The 24,535-nt window shown below is 41.3% G+C and overlaps 1 protein-coding gene across 1 annotated transcript in view; it reads right to left on the reverse strand.

The window, feature by feature from the left end:
• Positions 1–24,535, reverse strand: part of LOC114557698 (low-density lipoprotein receptor class A domain-containing protein 4) — an 86,857-nt gene that overhangs the window by 12,800 nt on the left and 49,522 nt on the right. The window contains exon 2 of the mRNA XM_028581327.1: positions 119–273. Coding sequence (XP_028437128.1) covers positions 119–273 — 155 coding nt within the window. The remainder of the gene's footprint in view (positions 1–118; positions 274–24,535) is intronic.

Below are 24,535 nucleotides of genomic sequence, written 5' to 3' on the forward strand. Positions count from 1 at the left end.
TATTGGCATGGATGCTGAAAGAACAGCACTGCCAGAGCAACTACAGTAGACCAATATAACCAATATAAACAGTATCTTTTAGTCTGTCATTTACTCTCACACACATAGTGTCACTGACCTGCTGCAGGGCATGGTTGTGCCTGCGGGCCTGGCTCTGCCTTGTTATGAAGGACCAGGTGGAGAGCTTGTAGTGGTTGAGCAAGCAGATGATCACCACCACCATCACTGTCATCACCACAATGATGATGACAATCTGAACAAACTCCAGTTCAGCTGCACATAGACACAAAAGGAGAGGGGGATTAGCATCAAACATGTACAAGAGATGTGGGTACAAAATATATTTAATCAACGTACATTTTAAACAATATCATGCACACCTAATACATCTGCACAGTTACTGAAAGGCTAGCTGTTGAGGCTAGCTGTGAAGTATAAGATGTAAGTACAGGATAAGGTTAGAACGAAACATAACTATTCAAATTATTGGGATTGTAGTAAAGCAATGTATTGAAACAAAATCATCTTATTTTTTCATAGTGTAATCTTTCTTTTCGGTCTTTATCTGAGTGTGAACATGCAATGTAAAAATCCTACAGCCTGATAACTAGAAGTCATTAAAGTGCAAAGAAAAAGTGAACATCTACAACTGCACTGAGGGAGATTGAGTGATTCAATCAAAAGCTGCAGAACAGCTACAAAATGGACCTTGTGGTGTGATTTTGTTTGTCAGCAAGCTGCTAATTGTTGTCTTTAAGACACTTTGAAATACTTGAGGCAGTAGATTAAAATATTATTGGTTTGCAACCCTTATATAACAAGTCAAAATGTCTGCTGTGAAAAAGGCCAACTACAAAAGCTACTCAAACTGCGCAAACTGATAATGATAAAACTCAAGAACAGCTACTAACCCTTTCCTCAATTAGTAACTTTTATAAAGTGATTTAAATGAAAATGTTAATACTTTGTAAGGAGTCACTATTCTAAAAAGAAGTGTTTCCTCACTATGTTGCACTAAATGCTTGCTCTTGAGGGAATTACTGGAATTTTTCAGTCTTATAAATTATAGAGTGGTCTAGACCTACTCTATAGGGGTGTGCAAAAAAATTGATTCACATTGATATCGCGATTCAAGCTCTACAGATTCCAAATCGATTCATATTTTAAAATTTTTTTTTTTATTGTATGTCTACTGCAATCACATGGGGAAAGTAACTACATTTACATACTGTGAATCATTTTTTGTTTAATCAAGAATCGTTTTTTGATTCGATATTCGATATTGAATCGAATCGTGACATTTTCTGAATCGTGCACCCCTACTACTCTATCTGTAAAGTGTCTTGAAATATGTTGTTATGATTTGTTACTATAAATAAAATTGAATTGAATTGTTCTGACTAATTGTTATAACTTGTGTTCACCAGCAGAGGGTAGCACAGGTCAAACTCCATATGTGCGAGTGTGGACCTGAGGGTTCGACAGAGGAAAGCTTCAAATCACAGAAAAGATGAGTGTTGAGACTCTTTGTCCCAGTGTACAGTGGTTTCTATGTGGAGATACTGAATACTATAGCGTTTCTGTCCTCAACAAGCAACATTCAGTGACACACACACCAGCATTAGAGCTGATAACCTCCTAGATCAGGGCACCACTTGGAGACAATGATCGCTGCCTTACAGTCACGTCTCCTTCTCATCTCTTGTTCATTGTTTTATCCTTTTTTTCTTCTCCTCCCACTCTCTCTTTGTACCCTTTCTGCATCTCCACTTGCCCCTCATCTTTCTATCCAGCTTTCATCTAACCCAACTTCTCCACCCTCTTTTCTCTCCCACAAGTCTCTTTTTGTATTCTCCCAACTGCCTGCCTTTATCAATTCTTTATCACCCACCATCACTTTCTCTTTAATTCTTATTCCCCAATGTCTCCCACTTTAAGTTTCTCTCTTACTCTGTCTATCCATCCTTCCTCTCTCCCTGCCCCCCAGTCTGCCGTCTGAGACTCTTTTGTTGTGGGTTCTGAGCAAGTCTTGACCTTGTCTGGTCTTGGCACCCAGTTTGACCTCTGACTCACATCTTACTCACTGCTGGACACTCCCGTATTTTGTGTGTGTGTTTATACAGTTTGTGTCCTTTTGTGTTCATGCAGCTCTGTATGTGTATACACTCTACGCTATTTGAACTACAATGTCTTGATTCTGTTTGACAGCTCCTCCAAAAGTCTCTGTAAAATATTTCTGTAAAAGTGTATTACCCACAATCTACCTGGGCAGTTTTTGATACAATAGAGTTTTGTTTCAGGTAAATAAAACAGTAAGGGAAAATCCAAAAGAAGAAGGAAAAGTCAGAGTTTTGAAAAAATAAACATTCAAAACAAAATAACATATGTATTCTTACAAAATAATTAAAAACATGCAGAAAACACAAAAATTAAAGCCAAGTCCAGTCAAACCCAACCTATCCCAGTCTTCCCACACCAAAGCAGCCACAGGGGAGGGGTGGGGTAAGACGGAGAGGAAGAAGGCCATCTAGTACAAACCATATGGAGGGGATGAAAAAGAATGAAACCTAAGCTAAGTAAAAGCAATCGTCACTAACCTCCAAAGAGTGGAGGAATGAGTGCAGAACAATAACAGACAAACTCAACAACTTTTCTTTTGCAAGTGCCCATTTTTTGCACCAGACATTTGAAAATTAGTTTTTAAGTTATTCGTAAGAATATGAGTCAGCTAATGTGGAACAGGTAGGAATATGGCTGCCTGCCAATCGGAAGGTTGGTGGTTCGATCCCTGGCCCTGCAGTCCCATGTCGAAGTGTCCTTGGGCAAGACACTGAACCTGGGCATCACTCCGATGCCCAGGTTCAGTGTCTTGCCCAAGGACACTTGGAGTGTAAATGTGCGTGAATGTTTATCTGATGAGCAGGTGTCACCTTGTATGGCAGCATTGGCCACAGTGTATGAATGTGTGTGAATGGTAAATAGTTCCTGTACTACTACGCTTTGAGTAGTCGTAAAGACTAGAAAAGCGCTATATAAATACAGTCCATTTACTGAGGTAACAAAGTGCTGAAAGTGAAGATGAAGAACCAAAACGGCACTAAATGCCCCTCTGTCAATGTCATCAACCTAACATAAGAGGAAAGAAGTGGAGTGTTCTGGAAATACGAATGCCCTGAGCTTGTAGAGCCAAATTTGCCATGAGGTAGAGGGGCTGAGGTAAAGTTACATTCCAGAAACCAGTGCTCTCAAAACTAACATAACCTCTTATAGCTGTTTTTTTTGTCTTGTGAACCAGTAATGTTGTGTACAGCACCTTTAAACAAGGCTTATAGTGAAGTGACAAGTGGTGAGTGCATCACCCACTTTGTCACAGTTTTGTGAAGCTGATAGGCTTAACTAGCTTTGTATCAATTCATTTGGCAATGGCTTGAATGTAATGGACGTTAATTAACATAAAATAGTTGCACACTATAGCTGTATCTATGTGTAGCTTTCATTCTCAAGACTTCCTCTATTTAACTGCAGCCATTTTCAGTATAGTACAGTAGAGCAGAGATCTTCGACAGAGGGTCTTAGGGGGCCCTGAGAGTTACTCCAGTGGGTCTGCCAAATTTTTGTTTGCTAAAAAATTTAAATGTCTGAACATATACATTAATATGAATCCAACATATTATTAGCAAAGGTTAATTGGCCTATTTGTGAAGAAAACAAACATTTAATTTACACAACACTGATGATGCCTTACTTTAGGAAGGTAGCCACTATGGTAGCCATCCACAAATATAGTTAAGCTTAAGGATTCACTGTGCTGTATGTTTAACATTGAAACATGATGTATAAATAATGTATGAATATTCATCCATCCACCCAGTTTAATATGCAACTTATTTGTATTCAATATATGCAGTAGGGATCTCTCTCTTTCAGCTATAGGCTCTGACACACCAACCTGACAGCCGACCGTCGGCAGAAAAGGCAGTCAGACTGATCAGTCGGCTCCCGTCTCTCAAAAAAGTGCCTTGGAACACACCGAAGCGACGCCGACTTGAGCGTACGTTCTGTGCGTGCATAACAGCAGGCAGCGCTAATCTGTATTGTTGCCCAAAAAATGAAAACCAGAAATGATGGAACATCTCAACAAGTCGAATCGGCCAAAATGGATGCCGACGGCTCCTCCGACTGACGACTGCACGGAACACACCGAACAGACTTGAGTCACCGACCTGGCCAATAATCGGGTTGGTGTGTCAGGGCCTTAAGGGTTCCTTGGCCTAAAAAATGTTGAAGACCCCTGCAGTAGAAAACTAAAACAATAGTAGTTGTTGTAGAGACTCGGGCTTTGTTAGAACTAGGGCTGGGTATAATTTAAAATTTGTGTTGATTTAATACCCTAGTTTCTGTACTAGTAACAAAAATGTTATCTTTTTGGATATCTGACTTTGAGGAACATAAGTATGTTGCTTTTGTCTACAAAACCCTTTACTTTTTAAAATGATGTTTCTTGGCATTATTACCATTATTTTGATAGTCAATAGTAAAGAGGTGATTGGAAATTAAGGGAGAGAGAAGAGGGATGACAGGCAACAAGGTTCCGGAGTTGGACTAAACCCTACATTCAGCTTTCAGGACTTGTCGGATTTTGATACTCGGTGCTACAGACATATAGCCTGGATGCCAGCCGAACTTAGCCCCGCCCACAAAATTCGAGGTTGGGAAGTTCACATCTGACTAGAATCTGAGTAGGACCACGTCAGGCTAACAGACATATTATGATCAGTACTAAAAAATATTGAGGTTTAATACCCAGGCTTACCAAACCCAAACAGCAGTCACAGTAGCTTTTCCCAATCATATTTCATAAAAGCTGAACACACTGCATACACAGTGACCCAATGACAGCCCTTTGACCTTTGACTGTGTGTGTCAGCAAGGTGAATGGGAGGTCATATAGTTCAGAAGACCTGCCAGTGAAAAAAGTCGCTATCAGAGCACAACACTGAGGAAACATTAAGTAAAATACAAGAGATATTATAATTTTTGTGATGGAACATTAATTACTCATAATTACTTAGTAATAATACTACCAATAATAATAATCCTTATATTTCATTTCTCCAAGTTTTGAGATATCAATCTTCGGAATTTCGCTGCAGATGTTTTTCATTGGAATTCCATAGCTCAAGTCTTTTTTTAAGGTTTTTTTGGTTTGCTGCTCAAAGGCCCCGAAGTAAGGTCTGTGGTTAACACCATAGAATTTATAAAATATGGATGTAGTCTCTGTGGTGTCACCCATAGGTTTCTTAAGAGCCAAAATGAAGCTCAAAGTGGGCAGCTAAAAATTCCCCTGCAAATGACCTACCATATTTCATCGAACACCGAGGTGGTGCTGTGTGGGTGCCGCCGTGGCGGGGATAGGGTACGCGCCTCTGATAACCTTTACTGGGCATTGCCCAAAAAGATACGGAACCCCGACCCAAGTGCGATGCGGTGATCTCGCCCTGGCCGTCCTCCGTGCACCTCCAGGTAGCCAACTCTCGGGGGAACAGATATGTCAGTAAATTTAAGTAAAAGCAGGCTTTGCTTATCCCGTGCAAATGCGCCACACGAAACTTAGATGTAAGGGGAGTAATTTATAAATCACACAAGGGCTCCAGATGATACTAATCCCATGCAAATGCTATTGCATCCGAAACACCCAAAATCAGTATGAAGCCATTGGAAGCTACTGGTGCATGTGACTGGTGTAGTTCATTTACAGCCTTACGTTAGCTTTTTACTTCTGGCAATTGCATTTATGTTTAAAAAAATCATAAAAATTGTGTTTATTTGTGAAGATTATCTTGCTGAAAAAAACTTGTAGTAACAGTAAGGTTTGTTTGCCAGAGAGCTTATTTTCTGGGCGATGCTAACTTCGATGCTAACATCCGGGTTGGCCTACAGAAATACATCATCCTCACAACACTATTTAGTACACTCATCTCTAACATGCATCTGTCTGCTATTCCCAGCCAGCTTAGCAACAGCCTGCCAGGTAGGAGGTCCGAGTTTATGTGATTGGGTTGAAAGTCACAATCATAAGAGTGTGCCTCCCTTTGTTTCCTCCCTCAAATTGTCAAAAGTCAGATGTAACTGGACTGTATTTATATAGCGCTTTTCTAGTCTTTACGAGTGCTTTTACATCGTACAGGCACCATTTACCATTCACACACACACACATGCATGCGCTGCTGGCCGAGGCCGCCTTTTGTTCAAACTTAACATCTGCTCATCAGATAAACATTCACACACCAAGGGCACAGCAGGAAACAGACAGAAATGACTGGGATTTGCGTTTACAATAATCTAAATAATATATATATATATATGCTCGCCACTGTAGGCAGTCTGACTAATCAAAAACAGAAATATAGCGCCAACTAGGGGTGTAAGAAAAAAATCGATACACTTGAGTATTGTGATGTTTTATTTTGCAGTACTGTATAGATTTTCAAAAACGCATTATTGAATTTTTTTAGTTTACGTGCAAAAATATTCCTGTAAGACAGTGGCTCACGTTTATGTTGTGTTTAAACCCCCTACCGCTAGATGGCTATGCTGAGATGCAACACTAGTGTCCTCGCCTAACAGTGCCTAGCAGTGCCTGACTTTTTGCTAGAAGCTAACAATATAGCTATGGCTGAACTTTGGCCTACTTTAGCATATAATCATTTGCTCACTAAGAACCTGTGAACCACAATTCCAAACTGGTTTTATTTTCTGTGTACTGAATTGTTTATCTAAAGAAAACTTCTTTGACTTTTATGCACATCATGTCTTTTTTTAAATATTAGTTTTTCTAAAATTATACTTTTAAAAAATCCCAATATATCGCCTTACGCACAGTATCGAAATATATTGCAATATACTGAATCGTGACCCATGTATTGTGATAGGTATAATATCGCCAGATTCTTGCCAATACACAGCCCTAGAGCCAAATGTTAACCAAATAAAACAATACATATGGCAGAATGTTATTTATTATTCACCATAAGGCTACTTCAAATGACTGACGTTAAACGGTTCACGGTCTGAGGGCATACGTCACTACGGTAAGCGAGGCTAACAATAGCCATGTAAGCTGAGGCTAGCTCTAATATTAACTTTGAGTACATTGGAAGAATATTACTGACAGTTTCATACTACCTCCACCTGCCGTTAAACGGTGTGCCGGTAGACCACAAGCAGGCATGCCACTCCACTGACCAGCACATGCCGCTGTAGTAAGGGGACTGTGCCGCTAGGGGATCAGTTTATGCCGCTGTACCACAGTGCCAGTGTAGTGAGCGGCCTGTGCTGACAGGGGCTCGGCTTATGCCTTTGTGCCACAGTAGCATGACATCAGCCTCTTTTCAATCTCGGCGCTACTGTGACAGAGGAAGTTCTGCAAGTGTAAAATTGTGCTAGTCCCAGGAATTCAATCTGTGGGTTAACTTATACATATACAGTATATCTGTAAACTATAAACCTTTATTAGGGGTCCAAGCCCGAGTCTGGAAGAAACGGCGTGTAGCAATAGCTACGCCGTTCGCACAGCAGGGCTGTGGAACCCTATTGTTTTTCTAAGGATTTTTCTTCTTCTTACTTATTATTCTTCTCCGCCTAAAACTCTGACTGCAGCCTAAACCGTACATAGCGGGGAGTTGCCATTTTCAGGACTGGTCCCAAACCCCGCAAGGACCTCAGTCGCAAAAATTGACCCATTTCCACCACTAGGTGGCGCTATTTCAGACAAAAACGCGTTTGGCCCTATAACTTCCACACCGTACACCCGACATTCAAAAACAATACATCTACGCGTTCCCTGGATCCAACTGAATCACGTGATATAGGCCACGCCCATTTCCGCCTAGACTTTTATGCCTTAAAAATCGCAATTTATGAAAAACCTACTTTTTTGAACTACTCCTACACCGAGCGACCGATCTGCACGAAACTTGGACCGTGGCATCTCCAGACTGGCCTGACTAAAAGTTATGGAAATCAATTTTATACGATAAAAATTGCGCATATAACGCACAAGCAAATTTGCGTAGCTAACTAAGAAAACACCAACTTTGCCATATCTCAGCCAAAATGAAAGCTATCAACCCCAAACTTTAGATTATTCTTTGCCATGCCCCTCTGGAGGGACCCCATGCGTTTTAAGAAAATTGGTCGCTAGGGGGCGCTACAACTACAAAAAGTTTATATCTCATGAACGGCTCATCCGATTTATACGAAATTTGACGGGTACCATCTGGGGCCAATCCTGAGGCCATCCCTAGAATGGAGTACCGAGGGGTCAAAGTGGGCGTGGCCTATGGGACCCAATGTGACCCAACTCTAGATTCACCACTTACACTAATGTGAACAACTTTAAATTTACAGGGTAGATGGACAATGGGCCATGGATCACACCTACCAAAAATTACACATATGGACCACTAGGTGGCGCTGTAATGGTTTTTTGTCATTAACTCCCACAATACACATCTCACATTAGAAATTCTTACATCCACGTGTTCCTTGAATCAAGCTGAATTGCCTGATATAGGCCCTGACCATTTCCACGCAAACGTTTTTTCGCAGTATCGCGCAACGTGCAAAACCAACTTTTGCGAACTAGTCCTAGGCCGTTCGACCGATCTGCACGAAACCTGGTAGTTAGCATCTCCAGATAGACCTGACAAAAAGTTATGGAAATTGTTTTGCTACGTTGAAGTATGCCAATTTGACAACCAAACAAATTGTCCTAGTTAGCTACGACACACGTATCATATCATATCTCAGTTAAATTTCAAGTTATCACCAAATGACTTGAGATCCTTGTTCACCATGCCACTACGATACTGTGTACCAAATTTGGCGAAGATCGGCCTTTAGGGGGCGCTATGAGCAACGTTTATTTGTTTTCCCGCCAATTTTCTTAGTACATTTCAAAGGGAAATTTGCTATGGCAATATCTCTGCCACAGTAAAAGCAATCAACACAAAATTTGTGGTGCTCTTTCGGGATGGCGTTCTGAGGCGCTGTACCAAATTTGGCGAAGATCGGCCTTTAGGGGGCGCTATAAGCAACGTTTATTTGTTTCGCCCACTTACTCAATGCATTTAAATGGGAAATTTGCAATTGCAATATCTCTGCCACAGTAAAAGCAATCAACACAAAATTTGTGGTGCTCGCTCGGCATGGCGTCCCGAGGCGTTCTACCAAATTTGGCTAAGATCGGCCTTTAGGGGGCGCTATAAGCAACGTTTATTTGTTTTCCCGCCAATTTTCTCAATACATTTCAATGGGAAATTTGCTATTGCCATATCTCTGCCACAGTAAAAGCAATCAACACAAAATTTGTGGCGCTCGCTCGGCATGGCGTTCCGAGGCGCTGTACCAAATTTGGCGAATTTGGTCCATAACTTTTGGACCACCACCCTCTCAGTCACTCTCTCATTTCTCTCTGCTGTCCCCTGTGGTCAGGGGGGTTAAGAAGTTTGTTTATAGTAGAGAATTGTTAAAAGCAGTCTGTGCATGCAAGGAGACGAACTGTTAACCACTACATTTTCAAAAGCAGAGTACCGCAGACCTCGCGCATCAAACCTCTCGATATTCACCGACGTGTGCCCCCCCTACTCAATGCTTCGAGTCCCGCATCGGCGCAGCTTTGCGCTTCTTCGGGTGCGACTGGCGCGGCTCCGGGGGCATCGCGGACGACGGGCATCGGAGGCGAATGGCGTCGGAGGCGGACGGCGTCGGAGGCTGGCGGCGATGGAGGCTGGCGGCGTCGAAGGCTGGCGGCTATGGAGACGGGCGGCGTCGGAGGCTTGGGCCCCGTTCGTAACTGCTTGCAGTTCTAGTTATAATATATGTTGTAGGTAAAAAGAGACAGAAAACCCAAAATATGACGCTGTCTTTGCTCCAACTTGCTCGTCCTTCTCATGCTGCCCAGAGAGCTCCAGCCCAGTTAGAGGCCTGCTGAGTTCACAGCCTGCTGCCCACCACACACACACAAACACACAGCCCTCTCTGCTGCCACTGCCGTTGCTATGGTAACCATTGGGCACGGTGCCGTGATCAACAAGGCCCGGAGCTGCTGGGGCGCCACTGCAGCGACCTGGCTGGCACACATGTGCACACGGTGGCACAGAGAGAGATAGAAGGAGACAAGGAGCGAGAGGAAGCAAATGCACACACACTCACCTAAAAAGACAATAGCAAGTTAAAGGGAAGGAGAGAGTTTAGTAATAAAGGGACAGAAAGAGAGAGAGAAAAAGAGGTGTACACACACACACACACACACTTGGGAAATGTGCACTGTAATGTCTAGACGGCCGGTGTATCAGCCTAGCAGCAACACTGTGTGTCAGTGTGTGCGTGTGTGTGTGTGACACAGCATGTAGTAGATATCAGCCTACTTACCTCCTCACCTCCTTCACTACAGTCAGACAGTCTCTCTATGGAAATAAATTAACGTTTTGGTGCTGCTTAACCCTGAGGTGAGGGGGCCTGTTTGTGTGTGTGTGTGTGTGTGTGTGTGTGTGTGTGTGTGTGTGTGTGTGTGTGTGTGTGTGCGTGCGTGCGTGAACGTGCAGGATACTCAGCCAGGTATCTTGGGGTCAGGAAGAACATGGAGACAGTGAGGATGGAAAGAGAAAGACTGGAATGAGGAAAGAGGGAGGAGGATGTAATGAGTGTGTCAGAGATAAAGGGAAATGCAGATAGAGGAAGAGACACTGACAGAAAGAGAGACAGAGAGAGAAAGGTGCCAGACATGCTATGGGGACTCAGGCAACAAGAGAACAAACAATTACAGCTCTGTCTCTTTTCCCCATTCTCTCTCCTCTCTCTATCCATCTATCCATCCCTTCTTGTCTCGCTCTTACAGCACAGGGAAATCAGACTAAATAGGATTAAAAAGCAGGTCTCAAATATGATGTTCTAGTTCTTATTTGTGCATAGGACAGGAGACATTCTGCCATGCTTTACTCACATAATTTTTAATTCAGAACTTGAAAAACCAGCAGCAGAACTGCACACAAACACATTTATCGGTAGAGCTTGAAAGGTTTATGACAACCTCGTAGGGAGAAATAGGACTAGAGCCCGACTGATTAATCGACTGGCTGATATTAGGCATTTTTCAAACTATCGTATTGGCATTTATAATGGCCGATAAATTCATATTTTAAAAATAAAAACGGACGAAACACTCTTCAACCATGTTATGTTGCCGTTGCATAGTTTGTCCACCAGAGAGCACTCTACAACGTTCCTGTTGTTAACACTCGTGTTTAGAACGCCACAAACCCTACAACCAGCTGATCCAGCCAGAGTCGGGCAGAGTGAACGAGTTATCCACGACTGAGCTCATCGGTGAAGTGTGTTCATGGTAAGTTGGCAACTGTCACGACACAAGACATACATTGCTTGGATAACAATTAAAAGAACATCCCCATCAGTTCTCTCAACTCAAATAAGCATGACAAAATTTGTGACTACCATGTCCAGTTTTGCTGCTGATACATGTAAGCCGAGAGTGAAACGGAATTAGCTAGTAATTATGTTATGTTGTTACAGTATAGTTGACTGACTGTCGGTTTAAGAGACTCTAGAGAGCTATACAAATGCAAATCAGGGTAGCAGCAGGGGTAGTTTTACCCCAGGTGACATTTTTCTAAAAGGTATTAACTTAATTTTAAGCAAATCTCTTAAAATAGATCAGACTCATTTATAGCCTAATTGTAGACTCTTCAATTTGAGCTTGAATTGATTTATTTAATGAAAGTATGCTAGATTAATTACTGTGTATGTCATTAGTAATGACTAATGTTATGTAAAAAAGATACATACAAAAAGATACACAAAATAATTTATTTCAACAATTAGTTTTAATCAGGCTTTGCCACAAAGGTAAAATGTGCATTCCATGCTCATAGCTCAACCACTGTGCATAGTGACATGACTACAGTGGCCTTTCTTTGGTCTTGCTCATCCAACATTGTCTGGTGGAATGGATACAGAGGCTCCACTGTACAGTTTTTTTAAGAACTGTCTTTCTGCTGACACCAAAACACTGTGCTTCACATAAAGCATATCAGCTGTGTCATTGCATGACAAGGTCCCAACCATTTGTCTTCTTAAAATCCTGGCAAATTCAGCACCATATTTACATGTCCATGGCATATGAAGCTGTTGGGTCAGCTGAAACGGCCTCATAATCTAGACTTCAATTGTCCTATTATTAAGCTTTCCCAGTATTCCATTATAACTCACTGTAATTCACCTCCACACCAGTGTGTGCGCTGTTCGCGCCCTGCTGGTTAATCTGCTCATCTTTGTTTCTCTATCACTCTGCTCCGCCTCCTACCCCCGCCCTCACTGCTACCATTTGAAAAATATCGGCGGGACTCGGGAGATGAGTATGAGAGTTGGAGCAGAAACTTCCGAAATATGGGAATATTTCAGGCCAACTGGTAAAATAGTTATCTGTACACTCTGTCAAACTTCACTTGGAAACACACAGGAGTTGTTCGAGACGTTTGGAGCGTTTTTTTTCTCTCCTCCATATCACCTCCGGGGCTCCAAAGATGCGCTCACAGAAAAGAAGAACGTAAGTATATGATTATTAATGAAACGGCGAGCTAGTCTGTACTGTTTATTAACTCTTGGGAAGTACAATGACTGTCTTTGGATGTTAAACAGGCTACTTAGACTTGGCAGTAATGTTTTAAATCCCACCAAGTTTAAACGCGAGCAGCACAGAGCTGTGTGCAAGGGTAAGATTTAAAGAATATGCTTTCATTAAATGAATTGCATTACTTCTTCTGTATAAGTACATAGATACGTTAATAGATACCGATCTTAACCATATTTTTTTTTTTAACAGACTAACCTCGCCTCATAAAGAGGCTGTGACCTATATTTGCTCGGAGCTATGTCTGCAAGTCCAGATTTGATGACGCTGATAATTACGCCATTGTGTGTAAGTAATTTTTACTTTTTCATCTTTCCTTGTTTAATTTTACTGTGACTTGTTTTTTTTATTCATACCACTCTCATATAATTGTTTTCCAGCTGCCTGTAAGACCTATTACGAGACAGCACGCAGGAGCTTCAGCTAGAAACAACCAGATGTGGCATCGCTGGCAGAAGCTGTGAAGAGTTCAGCTCGGAGTCGGTCGAGAAGAAAAGAGGGTAAGATTAGATCCGTTTGGTTAATAGGAATATTTTTCAGGTGCATTCATAGATGTGTTGTGTCCATAAGCAGTATATCACGCAGTACTGATTGATTGATTTTACAGCTGCTGGAAGCGAGACAGAGTGTGCTGGCCGCGCCTGAGGTGGACATTTGGAAGTGCGCCACCATAGACATCCAGGACAACGCACCACAGACGTCTGCAAAATGGACCGAATGCTGCCGGTTACCTACAGCTCCGAGGCGGCCGTGAGGGGTTGACGGTGCTGCTTCTCGTGAGCGTGGGATAATTGTTGTGTGTGCTGTGTGTCTCCGATGCTTTGTACATAGTTTTTTCTGATTGCGTTTGTGTTTTGTGTCAATAAAGCTCTATCTTTGAATAAACAGCACGTTCCTGGCAAATCATTTTAATGATTAGGATTATATATATATATATGTATATATATATATATTTTTTTTTTACTATTATTATTATTATAATAATGGCCCAGGTTGACCAATAGCCTAACCCATGACAGACCTGTCAACCAATCACAAGAGATTTTTCTTCCAGCCAGGCCAGACAGTTTCTGGCCAGGCGCCTATTCATATTCTATTTAGATCCATTAACACCTCCGTGGGGGCTATCCACATCGTCAAGGTTCGTTTACGGCAATATGTGGCACAGACGAACGTGACGTTCGCAGCCTGTAAATTGTCGATAACTGCCGAAAATTAGCGAGATTTCCGGGCGTTTTCAGGCGTTTACGGGGACGGAAATCTCTCTTTTCATGCAGTGTAGGTGTCCCACAGCATTCTATCATACAGGCAGTACAGACGAGGTGGAACTACAAATCTTGGTGAGGATGATCGAACAAAAAAGAGCCATCACTGCATATGCTAGCGACCATGGACATTTCTCATGTCTGTCAGCAGAGGAATGGTCCATTGTGTCAAACCTGGCAGAGACCCTTGGACCACTGGAGGAGGTAACACTGGAATTCAGTAGAGCATCCTGCATTTTAACATGCACAGCAGTGTTACGCCGTTTACTTGAGTCAGAGGGACCTACCACAAGGGGTATTCAAACCATGAGAAGAGATGCTTGATAGCTTGCAAAAAAGGTTTGCAAAAGTTAAGGACTCTAAAGAGGTGGTGCTTGCCTGTGTCCTTGATCCACGATACAAAGAGCATCTTTTGGTACCAGAAATTCTGACAAAAGTGAAAACCTGGCTGAAAGAGGCTATGGAGACCAGTCCACCAGATTCTGCCACTGAAACTCCATCTGAGGAGAGCGATCCCAAAAGGCCGAGAACAGAGGACCAAGTACCCAGTCTCTTAGACTCGCTTTATGACCCTGTGCTCCTAGAAGCTGGAACGGTACTTCAGAGAGCCTGTCATTGACAGAAAGAGTGGAAATCCATATGATTAGTGGAAACACAACAACAACTGTTTCACCAGACTGTCAGCTTTGGCAAGGCAGTACCTCTCCTGTCCACCCTCCTCTGTGGCGAGTTAAAGAGTGTATAGGGAATATTTATGAGGATAGGCAAAGCTCTCTGAAAGGAGAGAATGCAGAGAAACTTTGCTTCTTGTACTACAACCTGCCTCTGCTGGACTGGAGCTATTGAGGACTGACCTCATATATTGTATACAGTTTATATTTTGCTGTTGTTATAAGAGATGCACCGATTACAACTTTCTAGGCCGATTCCGAGTTCCGATTTTCTTTGAGTTAGGCCAGCCAATACCGATTTTAGCCAATTCCGATTTCATTTTTTCTAACCACTTAACAGCACACACAAATATTTATTTTCTATCTTTTCTTTAATAGAACATTTTGCACAGAACATAGAAACATTTTTGAACAGATAATAGATCACTATGAAATAGAACTATATAAATTACTCCTGGAAATTCACACACATCTAAAGTGCAATGTTAGAACCATTTCCTTCTTTTCCCATCCAATATCCAACTAAAAAAATGTGATTGTGGTTTTTGGTGTCCCTCCACGCCCTACTTTTTCCTTGCAGGTGTTGCATATTGCAAACGTGTTATCTTCTGCACACACACTGAAGAATTTCCAAACAGCTGACATGTTGCAGGTTAATTCACGAGGTTTCCTACATGTGTTCGAGAATAGCACGGACACGCTCTTCACACCGCGAGCGAGTACGCGCAACACACGGCGGAAAAGTTGAGAGAAAGGAAAAAGAGACTGTGCTGTCGCGTCAGTGTGTGTCCTTGAGAACTGTAACTTGTATAACTTATGTTGTCAGTTAATTGTAGCGTTGACCGGCATTAAATCGGCATATGTCAGACTGACCTGCTGGTCGCCGGTCATGGCTGAGCACGTGAAAACTGGCCAATTACGGTCTATCGGTGCATCTCTAGTTGTTATTTATCAGAACTTATAGAACTTAACAGATTAGTTTTTTTCCCAGTCTTGTTCAAAGTTATATTTATGAAGCTTACCAAGTTTATTAATACTGGTAACTTTTATTGTGTTTTTGTTCAAAGGACATTAAGTTAAGATATGAATCTTAAGTTTGTATTTTTTACATTTACATATATTTATCAGAACTTTAATATATTTAGATTTTCCTCTGTTCTGTTGTGACAGTAAAACAAAAGTTTATTTTTAAACTGCATTATCATATTATTTTAGTGAGGACTCATAAATAACTACAAATAACTAATGATTTGTTTTTTAAATATATATATATATAAAAATCCATTATATTATTATTATAAAATTAGTAGAGCTGGACCCAAATATTCAACTATTCGTTCGTGTTCACATGCCATCCTTTCCAGCATTTTCCTGATTCTCCTGCCTTGCTGTGTTCCTAATAAACCAGACCTGTCTTCTGTACCTGACTATGATTCCTGCCTCAGTCCGTTCTGTTTCTTGTGAGTGTCCCACCTCTATTAGACCTGGATTCTGTGGACTCTGTGTGAAGGTGAGCATGCCTTCCAAGCCGTGTACCTCTCTGTTGCAATCAAAGACTCTGATTCCCAGTATTCAAGTCAAGAGAGCCATAACAACTCCAAAAAATAAAAGGTCTTTCCAGAGAAATGAAAAGGCCTCCACACATGAAAATTAACCACTTTAAGTCGTAGGGGTATCCCCTAAAATAGAATCATCAATTGAGAAACCCCAGAGTCAAACCTCATTTCGTCAGTTCAATAATTGCACCTTTTGTTGCTGCATCATTGTACACAGTGCAACACAGGGCAACATTGTCAGGATATAAACTTTTACAAACTTGGTCTGGATCAAAATCACCTAACTATAAAACTAATTGTCATAGAAAATCAACTTGGAAAATTCTGATTCATATACAGCCCCAACTTTCATCAAACCATCATATCAGACAATGAATATATTGATACTAGCCCTCGTATTATGTTGAAAAAAATTACATTGATGATGTTACAGGTCAAAATGACCCGTACAGTGTAAATACACTCAAAAACAATTTTTACCAATTATTTAGTGAAAATATTTCCGGTATACACTTGCATATTATATGCATAGCTAGATTTGGCATCATAGGATGCCCATATTTTGATGCCATACTTGGCAGGCTTGTTGGGCATGTACTGTCAGAAGGGACAGCGCCCCCTGAATGGAACAAGGCGTTCATCTACAGTGACATGGAGATCAGGATTGTACAAGACAGGTAAAATTTTGAACCATTTATCCCATACATCTCTGATTGCAGCTAGTTTGTCTCTTTCACGTCGACCAGTTCTGGTGTTGCGGAACACCCAAACTATCATGAATTGACTTCAAAGACATTGTTGATCGAAAGATTGGCCTTCCACTCTCTTCATTCCACAGACTGGCAATTGCTTCTCCCTTTGACTTGTACACTCCAGCTAATACCAGGATTTCAATGTATGCATGCAAGTCAATCTGATCCAGTGGCTTCCATTTCTCTTGAAGTACACACCTCCCCTGCAAGTTGGTCATGTCCAGTATGATCCTCTCTATTGGTTGGGATGAAATATGGGATGAAATATGAAGAGATGAAATGGTGATTGAATATCATCAACTAGTGTGGCAGAAAATCTTGTGGGGCTTGGAGTCATTTTGATGACAGTCTGCCTTGACTTCAGAGTGGTGATGTTGTTACCATCTTTAGCTGTCCAGGTCCCCACTGTTGAGCATGATTACTGCCCATTGTTTTCAGCTGAACCAGACTGGTCCTCTGAATCCTCTTCATCATAGGAAAATTCACAATCCAGATCGTCACTAGCATTGTCCTCGGTCTCTGAAAGATCCTCTGACTCTTCAACCTCTTCCTCTACATCACTATTACCATCAAAAATAAGTGCTAAAGCTTGTTCCGTTGCAAATCTTTTGGAGCTCATTTTGTAGTGTATGTGTCAAAGAGATGACATTACAACAGTGAAGAGGACAAGCTTGAGAATCCTCCTTCACACACACACACACACACACACACACACACACACACACACACACACACACACACACGCGGTTCTAAATGGGTGTTGAAAGTGTCTGGGTCAAAATGACCCACAACATCATCTTTGTATACAAACTCTGAACAGACATTCCACTACACATCAGTGTGTCCAGATTTAATGAACAAGTCCATGACCCTAAATGAGGAAATGTCATACAATTTCATGGAGAAAAAGATAGGTTAACCAGTGTTTTGGTCAACACAAAAACGCAAATGGGTCAAATTGACCCTTAACATAATACAAGGGCTAGGTGAAGGGAAACATTGTGATAGTCTAGCCTCAGATTGTTTCACTCATTTACTATCATTAGTGGGAATGCTGATTCAGCAGCATTCCAACTATTGTTATTCTGTTCTTTATTGTGGGAATGCTGTTCTAAAGTTGCTCTCTTTCTCATTTTTCCTCTCTTTTTCCTCTCCTCTCTTTCCTCTCTCCTTCTCTCTTTATTCTCTTTCTCTCCTCTCCTCTCTCCTGCTCTTCTTTCTTCTCTCTTTCTCCCCTTTCCTCTCTTTCTTCTTGTTCAGCCCCATTCTTTTCACCTAATATATTTCGCATCTTATCTCAGCTAGATTGATGCTTTTTCGTTCTATGCAGTGTATATGTCTGATAATATTACAAAGTGTTTCTTCTTTCAGCCTTTTCAGGCAATTCATTTCAACTTTAATCTATGACAGTATTACAGTTCAGCTTCCAGCTTTTCTAACAATGTATTTTAGCTCTTCACTTATTTAGGTAATGCAATGGTCAATTTGTGTAAGAGGGGGCGGGTCCGTGAGTGATTAGCTGCATTCACATTGCCTGCGTTTGTCGTTAGATGGTGCAGCGAAAACACAGGTCTTTCCATTCATTTTGAATGGGGAAGTACGTTTAGGCTGCAGTGGGAGTGAGAAACGAAGTTGAAAAGTTGAGACTGAGTCAACTTTTTGACAAATGCAACCAGTCATCATGCTGTGGTGGCCAAGAATGTAACCAGCAATCAGACTTGTCACAGCGAAAACACACAGGATGCGGCCGCGAAGCGGAGCTGTTCCACATTATCCAATCTGTCAGTTCATACCAGCAGGAGCGGAGCGGGCGCGTTGGCCCGCGTGCTACAGCGATCATTATGGCATCTCCTCTATTTGTTCCACGAGTGTGTCAAGCCAGGTAGGTAATCAGTATCACATACAGAAAGGCCACAGTGCAGCCGGATACTTTACAAATTAAAACAAATTTCAAAATAAAACACCTATGTTTATGGTGATTTTGGCACACAGAGAGAGAGAACGAACGACGGACGGACGGACAGACAGAGTGACACACACACACACACACACACACACACACACACACAACCATTCACTTACAGGGCGAGAGAGCCGTTCTTTAGAGTGGAAAAGGAGATGGATCGCTTTGTAACCGGCGCCAAGAAATACGCGGCTGGTATGAACAGCCAGACGCGATCAGGCACAAATCTATGCTTCACAGCGCGTCGCAGGTGGTGTGTTCCCGGCATTAGTCGGTTTTGAGGCGGTGAAAGAGTCCCGTACAGGAAACATTAATGGCAATAATACATTACATTGACAAAAATAATTATTTGTTTACATTTCTGAATGTGAATTTGTTAAGCACCATTCAATTAAAATGTGACTGTGAACTAAAATATGACAGCAGATTGTAGTTTCTGTATTTATTACCAAAGCATTTATCAATAATACAAGTTAAAATGGGGGAAATGTGAAAAACTGCATTACAGTTTAAAGAACTATAACTTTCATGAAGGTAGAATTTATTATAGAACTGTTGCATTAGATTGTTTTAGTTTTAGCTGGGTGTACCTAATTAACTGGCAAGTGGAGTGTACGTAAATGATCCAGATGGACAGAAGAGTCTTAAAGCATTATCCTAAAAAGTAAGTGCTGATAGCTCTGTGACTCTAATGTAAACATAATACATGAAAGACCCAAACTGGGGTTAGGTCATAGTCATTGTTGTACCTTGCTGCATTCACTGTATAACATCAGCCTAGTTTCATTCTCTTGTCTATCACATGAACTAAACCTTCTCACTCTGCCTCTACATGCATTTGTGTTACAGCTAAAAGTTTTTACCATATTTTCTGTAATAATAGATTAAGTTTGATTATTGCTGAAGTAGGCCATATTAATGAGACTCTATGCTGAGCAGACAAAAAAAAACACTTTAGCTCCTGAAAAGGACTAATGTAGCCATATCAACTCCATCTACATGAATATAACATGAACAAAGATACCAACACAGCTGTGGCTCTGTGGTAACATAACATCAAAATTACAATATAGTCTAATATTATCAATATTCCAATGATGTAATATTCATGAATAGCAGTAGGCTACATCAGAGAAGGGAGCAGTGTTAAAGTATTCATCAAGTTGGTGAGATGGCGGACGAGTGGCTGGCTCAACAGGTCACTTCACTAAACGCACACTCCCCTGCAGTCTCTTAGGTGAATGTACATTATCAGAGCCAGACAGACAGGATAGCGTCTAGACACCTCTACCCCCCCAACCCTACTGCAATACAGCCAGGCCGACTACACTCTCTCTGAATGATTGCACCAGACTGGATGGTCGGTATGTCAGGATTAAAGTGAGTGTGTGCGTGTGTCTAGGTGCTAGTTGCTGATAATTTCCACTATTTTTTTAAAGGAAATTGGGCAGTCTGTTGCACTATTTCTAAGCATGCTGGTAGCAAATGACTGAAAGACAGAAAGTGAAGGCAATCAGTCTAAAAATACAACAATAGCATGGACCCAAAGCCCAAGCAAAAAGAGCAACGCAATAAGCAGTGAAGGCCACTGCAGGGAGTGTGGGGGGTTGGGGGCCCAGACAATGTTGTCCGACAGACCATAATAACCTAGAGCAGATTAGGAGGATTCAAGGGGTTTGTAGTAATGTGCTTTAACCTGGAAGCAAAGCTTTGACAGTGAATGGCAACGACGGGCTTCATTAGCCTCATCGCTAACATACTCACCATCATCAACCTATCCTGTCAAATAAAGACCAAAAGGCAAGCACATGGTTATAGCAGATATTGATAGGGCTGGGTATTGTTCAAAATCTTTCGATCCGGTGCCAATTTTGATACCTCAGTTTCGATGCCAGTTCCTAACAATACTTTTTTCGATACCATGTTTTAAAATCCATTTCAAAACAACAAAAATCCATTTAACACAAAGTGCCTTGCAAGCTCAGCTTGTCAGTCAGTCATCAGGGCAGAGAAACCACTGTTCTGCCTGCTTGTCTAAGAGGAAGTGTAACGTCAACAGCACCGCGACCACTCTCGGCTCGCCATTAATATCATATTAACAGTTGAAAAACTGTAACCACACTTGAAACCACTTTATCGGCATCGCCGTGACTCACTGTGACTTCAACAAAACTTCAGACAGTTTACTCCATCCGCACCTCTCTGTGTGTGTGTGTGTGTGTGTGTTGGTCGGAGCTCCGCTCTGTGTCAATATGCAGAGAGGACAGATAAGCTTGCGCTTACGCGCTCAGACGCTTTTGGAACCAAAATTTGGCACCGAAAGATAAATATTTTTTTTCCAGTGCCATATAAGTATCGACGTTCGGTACCCAGCCCTAGATACTGATATTGTGTTTTACTCATGTACAGATCACATTTGCAAACCCATAATAGGCTAAATCGTAATGTTTGATTATTACTGGCGATGTTCTAGATTTTTGTTTTTGTCAACTTACCATTAAAAAAAATAAATTCAATTATAACAATGAATTGATGTATCTTAGTTAGGGATTTCAACATCAACATGTCTTTTAAAAGATCAAAATACTTACACATTACAAAATAAACTAATAAAATAATACCCTATATAGTAAAACCTATGCTAATTTAAAGGATATATACCTCTCTCCCTCTCTCTTTCTCTCCATTGTGTTGAGAACTGAGCCTCCTAGCAAGCTAGATAGCAATCTAGCCAGCCAGCCAGCCAGCCAGCAGGCCAGACACAAAATTAGTAAGTGAGGGAAGGAGTGAGGTAGAGGGACCTTAGGGTCTATGCTGCCGCAGGCTGATTCAGCTGAGAGTTGTATTGTATGTATCATAGCAACGGTTTGTATACAGTTTCCCTTTTTGAATTACGAATAGATTACCGCTGCCTGCTGGCATGTACAGTTATTTCCTCTCACACAGGCGTATGTGCTAGTTGGCCATCGACTGTAGTCTTTGCACTGTGCTCAAGTGCAACCTTTTGGCCAAAATACAGGCGACTTAAGGCACGTCACAACCTGCCTTCAACACCACTAGTTCTTTGCCATCTGCCTACTGTGTCAGCACCTTAAACTGAAATAAATAGTGAATTAGACTATTTCAATCAGCAGGAGAGGAATAACAGAAAACCTGGATAGTTTTTACCAACTGTCTTGGCAAGAAGGATAAATTACATGCGTCACGGCCAGGCACAGGGGAGAAAGCTACTTAAATCTACGTCTACCTCCCTGAGTTGAGTGTGGGTTTATTATAATAAACATAACAATTTTGTGATAGTGGAAAACTTTACTTTTTGGTGGAATGCATGGAACATAAATATTGGTGTCAGCGTTGGTGTACAACATGCGGAATGCGAAAGAAACGCCAACAAATGTTCCGTATTTGTTTCATTTTCGTTTTGTCCTTGGTGTGAAAAGGCCTTAAGATGGTTGCCATATGGTTCTATATATTGGCAAGTCAGAATGACATGTCATGTCTAGTTTTATATCTATGATGGCCAAAAGAATGTGGACCCCACAACATCTCATTCCTTAACTATGGACATTTTTCTCCCTTTTTATTTTCTTTTATATTTTACAGAGTAAACCAATAATCATGATCCTAATGAGATTAATCGATAATGAAAAAAAAGTTTGATGCAGCGTTACTTTTAGGGCATTTTCACACATGAAAGTCCGAACCAAGGTCCGGACCAAGGTTCTTATTTTTGTTACATTGTATACCTTTGATCCGGTAAGTTTTGGTTTCACACTGCAGTTATGCAAGTGCACTAAAGATCTATACGTGACAAAACTACGTCCTGCTGTCATCACATACGTGAGCTGCGTCTCCAGATACTTATAATTGATTGGTTTGTTGACGGGCTTCCCCGTCCTCTTGTATCCTCCCTGTGTCGGAGTTTTTTCAACTGACTGCTGCTCTCCTCTACATTGTTTTGTTGTGATGTTGAGAAGCAAGACACGGGAACTTTCTTTCTGGAGCATTTATTCAGAGACAAATGGAAACCTACACTTTACATTTACTACCACTTAACATATAAACTGTTGATGTATTCTCTGCTCTTATAGCCGACAGCTGTCTGCTCTGAGCGCATTCACCGTCACTCTCTCTCTCTCACTAAGCACCGAGTTATTCCTTAAAGGAGCTTCCCTTGTCTTGTAACACAGGGAGAGCCTGCCAGAGTTTCTTGTATTTGGTCCGAAAGTCCAAAACATCCAAAAAATGCTTTCACACTATAAACGAACCAGACCATGGTTCAGTTTGGTCCGGACCGAGACCACCTCTTTTTATCGGACCAAAATTTGGTCTTTTGATCCGGACCGTGGTCCGGGGGAGATTTCACACCTGTAATTTTGGTTCGGATCAAACTAAAAAGTCAGAAAGTCCAGACCAAATAAGGTATGTGTGAAAACGCCCTTAAGCATACTTCTGTCTAATATATCATTGCATGCAATATCATTAAGATTTCCCTAAGGAGCCAAGTCCAAACTCTAACCTTTGACATTTTAAAGACTGAACGATTACCTAAAAAGATATACATAGAAAAGATGAACAACCAATCACCGTGACTTTGGTGCGACTCACAATTTTGACCAATCACCGCAACTTTGACCAATAACTGTTGTTTCCCGCAATTTCAACTAATCCCAGCAGTCCCACGTGCCAGACTTTATGTCAGTATAACGTGAATCTGAGAGCCACTGACCAAGCGGGATTGAGAGAGAGCTTGTTTTCTCGAACATCTCACATTTACCAACAAAATGTACAGCGAAAGGCAAAACATTTCAGACCGTCCTGCCAACCTGTATAAATTTTTTACATTCATCAATGTACGCTGTAAAATTTTTTCACTCTGAAGTCGCTAAAAGCTGCTGCTGTTTCAATCCTGTCGGCTATCTGCAGCAGGCGGAGGCAGGGATGCTGCTCAGTTCCCCCCGCTACTGACGCGCACACACACAAACACACGGTGGATGCAGGAAAAAACGGATATGAGACGACACAATGACCTAAATTGAGGACAGCTACGCTTGTTATTGTAAGTGCAATGATAAGTTAAGTACTTCATCGAACCGTATGAATGTGTGTCCCAGGCCAGGATAGGAAATTAACTAACAATGTAAAGATCAACAAGCCACTGACACATATGTTCAAATTTGATTCATTCAATAAATTTTCTGCCCTAAAACAAGTTTTATTTTTTATTTTTAAAGAACTATAAAAAAAAAAATCGCAACTTTTTTTGCAACTTTCACTGTCTCCCCCAACTTCATTGCAACAAACATACAAAAGACATTGCAACTTTTATCGCAACTTTTTACAAAAGCTCCCGCCAAATCAGACATTTTGGGATGCAACAATCTCAAAAAAAGGCAGTGAAATCCTGGAGGGACTGGATGAATGAAAGATGAATTGATAATGGACATATTTGCAAGAGATAAACTAAAAAACAAATATGTGGACTAAAACATCTAAAACACATAATGAGGAAACAGAAAGCTCTGTGTCTTCACAAGACAAATGGCCTCCTCCTCTGGTGTGTAATTGCACACCGTCTGTTTATAATAACTCAGTTTAATCTGCTCAGCTTTTTTTTTT

Source organism: Perca flavescens, chromosome 6 (assembly GCF_004354835.1).
Source record: "Perca flavescens isolate YP-PL-M2 chromosome 6, PFLA_1.0, whole genome shotgun sequence".
Lineage (NCBI taxonomy): Eukaryota > Metazoa > Chordata > Actinopteri > Perciformes > Percidae > Perca > Perca flavescens.